Source organism: Blennius ocellaris (assembly GCF_963422515.1).
Source record: "Blennius ocellaris genome assembly, contig: SCAFFOLD_130, whole genome shotgun sequence".
Taxonomy (NCBI): domain Eukaryota; kingdom Metazoa; phylum Chordata; class Actinopteri; order Blenniiformes; family Blenniidae; genus Blennius; species Blennius ocellaris.
The window spans coordinates 43,182-48,181 of NW_027662306.1; the positions used below are offsets into that span (position 1 = coordinate 43,182).

The window sequence follows — 5,000 nt, forward strand, 5'->3', positions numbered from 1 at the left end:
AGACTGACACTGCTGATGCTCCGCCTGCAGCCTGAGAGCAGAGGTCAGAGGTCAGAGGTCACGGCCTGCTTGTTTGTTTGTTTGTTGACCTCACCAGTCCAGAGCGCGCTCAGTGCTGCTCCTCCTCTCTCGCTCCTCCCTGACCTGACTCCTCAGCACCTCCTGCAGGAGGAACACACACACTGCCTTAGTCTACTGTCTCCTCCTCCACACTTCTGTCTCCTTCCTCTTCCTCCTCCTCTTCTCCTCCTCCTCACCTCCCCCTCCTCCTCCTCCTCCTCCTCCTCACCTCCCCCTCCTCCTCCTCTTCAACTCCCCCTCCTCCTCACCTCCTCCTCCTCCTCCTCACCACCTCCTCCTCCCCCTCCCCTCCTCCTCCTCACCTCCTCCTCCTCTTCCTCCTCCTCTTCAACTCCCCCTCCTCCTCCTCCTCTTCAACTCCCCCTCCTCCTCCTCCTCCTCCTCCTGCACCACCTCCCTCCTCACCTCCTGCTCCCTGCACCTCCTCCTCCTCTTCAACTCCCCCTCCTCCCCTCCTCCTCCTCCTCCTCCTCCACCTCCTCCTCCTCACCACCTCCTCCTCCCCCTCCCCTCCTCCTCCTCACCACCACCTCCTCCTCCCTCTCACCTCCTGCTCCTCACCTCCTCCTCACCACCACCTCCTCCTCCCTCTCACCTCCTGCTCCCTGCACCTCCTCTCCTCTCTCTCCACGAGGAGTTCCAGCTCCTCCCTCCTCCTGCCGGCCTCCTGCAGCGCCTCCTCCTGCTCCTGGACACAAAGTGAAGACGTAAACAGGAAGTGGAAACGTTGGACTGTCTTCTTCTTCGTTGGTTCTCAGACCTGCAGCCGTCGATGCAGCCGCTGCTCCTCCCCCACGGCCTGCTGCAAAGCATGCTGGTCCTGCAGGAGGTGCTCTGACACACACACACACACACACAGAGCATCAGGGCGGTCGCCATGGTAACCAGAGCCCCTCAGGACTCCTGCAGCCTCCCCGAGGAGGGGCGTTTGATTTGTGCACCTGCAAGCGAGCGTTTGTCTCGGCAGCACGCCGTCAGCTGGTAACGAAGCTCCGCCCCCTGAGCCTCGCCGTGCTCCAACGCCGAGCGGAGGCGGGCCAACTCGGCCTGCAGCTGGCACACCTGCACACACACACACACACACACACACACACACACACACACACACACACACACACACACTTCTATCAGTTTGCTTTGCATCTTTGTAACTTGTGCAGCCTCTAAGTGGGGGGGGCGGGGCTTACAGTCTATCAGTAAGAGGGGCGGGGCTATTTGAGGTGGAGCTTAGTCTACCAGGGGGCGGGGCTTAGAGTCTGTTAGTCACAGGTGTTGGAGCGTCCAGGTGTCAAATAGGGCCAATTTAGGGCGGGGCTTATAAGCCATTTGGGGCGGGGCTTCTTTTAGGGCGGGGTGTATAAACCATTGGGGGCGGGGCTTCTTTTAGGGCGGGGTTTATAACCCATTGGGGGCGGGGCTTCTTTTAGGGCGGGGTGTATAAGCCATTTGGGGCGGGGCTTCTTTTAGGGCGGGGTTTATAACCCATTGGGGGCGGGGCTTCTTTTAGGGCGGGGTTTATAACCCATTGGGGGCGGGGCTTCTTTTAGGGCGGGGTTTATAACCCATTGGGGGCGGGGCTTCTTTTAGGGCGGGGTTTATAACCCATTGGGGGCGGGGCTTCACCTCCTGGTTGTGTCCTGCATCCAGCAGCAGCTTCTCCTTCTCCAGCTGGTTGATCCTCCACCTGAGCCTCCTCCTCTCCTCCTCACTGCCACCTCCTTCTGACGCCGCCCTCCTCCTGCTCCTCCTCCCTCCTCGGCCTCTCTCCTCCTCCTCCTCCTCCTCTCTCCTCCTCCCTCCTCGGCCTCTCTCCTCCTCCTGGTTTGTTTTGGACCTGAAAACACGTTTCATGTTCTTTGTTTCACATCAGTTCATCAGTTTTTTCTCCAACATGAACAATATTACTCTACTTCTGCTCACCTGTCCTCCTCCTCCTTCTCCTCCTCCTTCTCCTCCTCCTCCTTCTCCTCCTTCTCCTCCTCCTTCTCCTCCTTCTCCTCCTCCTCGGAGCTCCGCACACAGCTGACCCCGGTTCTGACCCCGGTTCTCCGGCCGGCCTGCATAGTGACCGGCTGGTTCCCGGTGTGTTCTGCTGCGGGGCCCCGGGACTCTCGTTGCTAAGCGACCGGCTGGTTCCCGGTGTGTTCTGCTGCGGGGCCCCGGGACTCTCGTTGCTAAGCGACCGGCTGGTTCCCGGTGTGTTCTGCTGCGGGGCCCCGGGACTCTCGTTGCTAAGCGACCGCCGTTACTTCGCGTCAGTCGCGCGCCTGAAGCGAAACCAGACTCCGTTCACAGACTCACCAAGTCAACGTTAGTCTCCACTAAACCTTCGTTACGCGTCACTAACGCGACACAGAGAACCTCGGACACATTAATGAGATATAAACTTTAATTCGGCGTCAGTCAGACACTGCAGGAAGTTTAATTTACACTCATTTCCACCATTTTCTACTCAGTTGTCGCGGTTTACGGCGCAGCGCGGCGGATACACTTTACGTGGTTTCAACGTTGAACATTTCAACATTTACACTTATTAAAAGACAGAAAGATAAAACCTTGATATGCCGATTATACCATGAAACCGTCGTTATGAAAGGAAACGGGTGAGTTGTGTCCAGTCGTGTCGAGAAGTTGACTGTCTAGCCCTCAGAGCTCATCTTCATCATTTTGTCAACGGACTTCCGTCTCCGCCCGGCGGGGACCCGAACACACAGCAGCCGGGAATAACGCCTCCGCCGGCCGCAGGACGTCGCGTCGCGTCACACCGGAGATTTTAAAACGTTTAAAAAAACATTTTAAAGCAGTTCGAAACACTTACTGAAACAAGAATCCGACCGTCGTTTGAATCTGACGCCATCTTCCTCAGCGTGCCTACGTCACCGGGGTCAGGTGGTCAGCCAGCCAATAGGAGGCGCTCCTGATCTCTGACGTCATTAATAACTTAATGATAATAATAATAATAAAAAACATTATTGATGATATTACTAATAATAATAATGTTAGTTGACTTTATTATTATTATTATTATTATTATTATTATTATTATTATGTAACTTTTTTAAATAAATGTTTAGGTGTTTTAAAGACTCAACGTCCAAAAACTAATCTGATCGTATTTGAGTCAAAACCAGAATTTAACGTCTTTAACCTCTCCGTTGTTTAACTCCTGGGTCATTCTGGCCTGTAGATTATATTATATATATATATATATATAATATATATATATATATATAATATAATCTACAGGCCAGAATGATCCAGGAGTTAAACAACGGAGAGGTTAAAGACGTTAAATTCTGGCTATACATATATATATATATATATATATATATAATATATATATATATATATATATATATATATATATATATATATATATATATATTATATATATATATATATATACCAGGTCTGTTTCTTGTTGTTGTTTGTGAGAGAAAAGTTATTTCAGTTTTTATGTGTGTAAAAACTTTGACAATAAACACATAATAAAGACACAATAAAGACGCAACAAAGACACAACAAAGACACAACAAAGACACAATAAAGACACAATAAAGACACAACAAAGACACAATAAAGACACAACAAAGACACAATAAACACACAATAAACACACAATAAACACACAATAAAGACACAATAAACACATAATAAAGACACAATAAAGACACAACAAAGACACAATAAAGACACAATAAAGACACAATAAAGACACAATAAACACACAATAAACACACAATAAACACACAATAAAGACACAATAAAGACACAATAAACACATAATAAAGACACAATAAACACATAATAAAGACACAATAAAGACACAACAAAGACACAATAAAGACACAATAAAGACACAATAAACACACAATAAACACACAATAAACACACAATAAACACACAATAAAGACATAATAAAGACACAATAAAGACACAATAAACACATAATAAAGACACAATAAACACACAATAAACACAATAAAGACACAATAAACACATAATAAAGACACAATAAACACACAATAAACACACAATAAAGACATAACAAAGACACAATAAAGAGGTATAGTGTGTGGACGGAGGTTTGCCTGCAGCGCGCCGCTGGGCCGCCAGGGGGCAGCGTCACGTGGTTCCCCGCCGTCACGTGTGGCAGAAGAAGAAGAAGAAGAAGAAGAAGAAGAAGAAGAAGAAGAAGAAGAAGAAGCAAAACAACATGTCTGCCTCCACGCAGCACGTTGAGACTCCAGACTCACCGGGTCCAGAACCCACCGCAGACCCGAACCCGGACTCGGAGCCGAACTCCAGCCAGGACCGGGACCCGGACCCGGACCCGGACTCGGACCCGGACCCCCCCGCGCCCCGGGTCCGCGACACCCCGGAGGACATCCGGCTGGAGGCCATCGCCAACACGGTGGCGCTGCACCCGGCGCGCGACGTGCTCGCGCTCGGGGACGTGGACGGGGACGTGTACGTGTACTCGTACTCGCGCACGGAGGGCGAGACCCGCGAGCTGTGGTCGTCCGGGCACCACCTGAAGTCCTGCCGCCAGGTGCGCTGGTCCGAGGACGGCCTGCGGCTCTACAGCGTGTCCCGGGACCGGGCGCTGCACCTGCTGGACGCCGAGCGGGGCCAGCTGGTGTCCCGGGTCCGGGGGGCCCACCAGGCCCCCATCAACAGCCTGCTGCTGGTGGACCACAACGTGCTGGCCACCGGGGACGACGGGGGGACCCTGAAGGTCTGGGACGTCCTCTGAGCCGCTACTGGTCTCTACTGGTCTCTACTGGTCTTTACTGGTCTCTACTGGTCTGGTCTGGTCTCTACTGGTCTGGTCTGGTCTCTACTGGTCTCTACTGGTCTTTACTGGTCTCTACTGGTCTGGTCTGGTCTCTACTGGTCTGGTCTGGTCTCTACTGGTC

The 5,000-nt window shown here is 51.5% G+C and overlaps 2 protein-coding genes across 2 annotated transcripts in view; one reads left to right on the forward strand and one right to left on the reverse strand.

Annotated features, from left to right (window-relative positions):
• ccdc171 (coiled-coil domain containing 171) overlaps positions 1 to 3,015 on the reverse strand; it is a gene marked incomplete at its 5' end in the record, with an annotated part of 8,716 nt that extends 5,701 nt beyond the window's left edge. Inside the window, 8 exons of the mRNA XM_080521254.1 lie at positions 1 to 31; positions 95 to 162; positions 677 to 769; positions 842 to 915; positions 1,023 to 1,143; positions 1,705 to 1,899; positions 2,102 to 2,312; positions 2,957 to 3,015. The exon at positions 1 to 31 is cut by the window's left edge and continues 96 nt beyond it. Coding sequence (XP_080377380.1) covers positions 1 to 31; positions 95 to 162; positions 677 to 769; positions 842 to 915; positions 1,023 to 1,143; positions 1,705 to 1,899; positions 2,102 to 2,312; positions 2,957 to 3,015 — 852 coding nt within the window. The remainder of the gene's footprint in view (positions 32 to 94; positions 163 to 676; positions 770 to 841; positions 916 to 1,022; positions 1,144 to 1,704; positions 1,900 to 2,101; positions 2,313 to 2,956) is intronic.
• Positions 3,016 to 4,281: 1,266 nt separating this feature from the next.
• wdr55 (WD repeat domain 55) overlaps positions 4,282 to 5,000 on the forward strand; it is a 4,262-nt gene continuing 3,543 nt past the window's right edge. Inside the window, exon 1 of the mRNA XM_080521262.1 lies at positions 4,282 to 4,819. Coding sequence (XP_080377388.1) covers positions 4,298 to 4,819 — 522 coding nt within the window. The 5' untranslated portion in view covers positions 4,282 to 4,297. The remainder of the gene's footprint in view (positions 4,820 to 5,000) is intronic.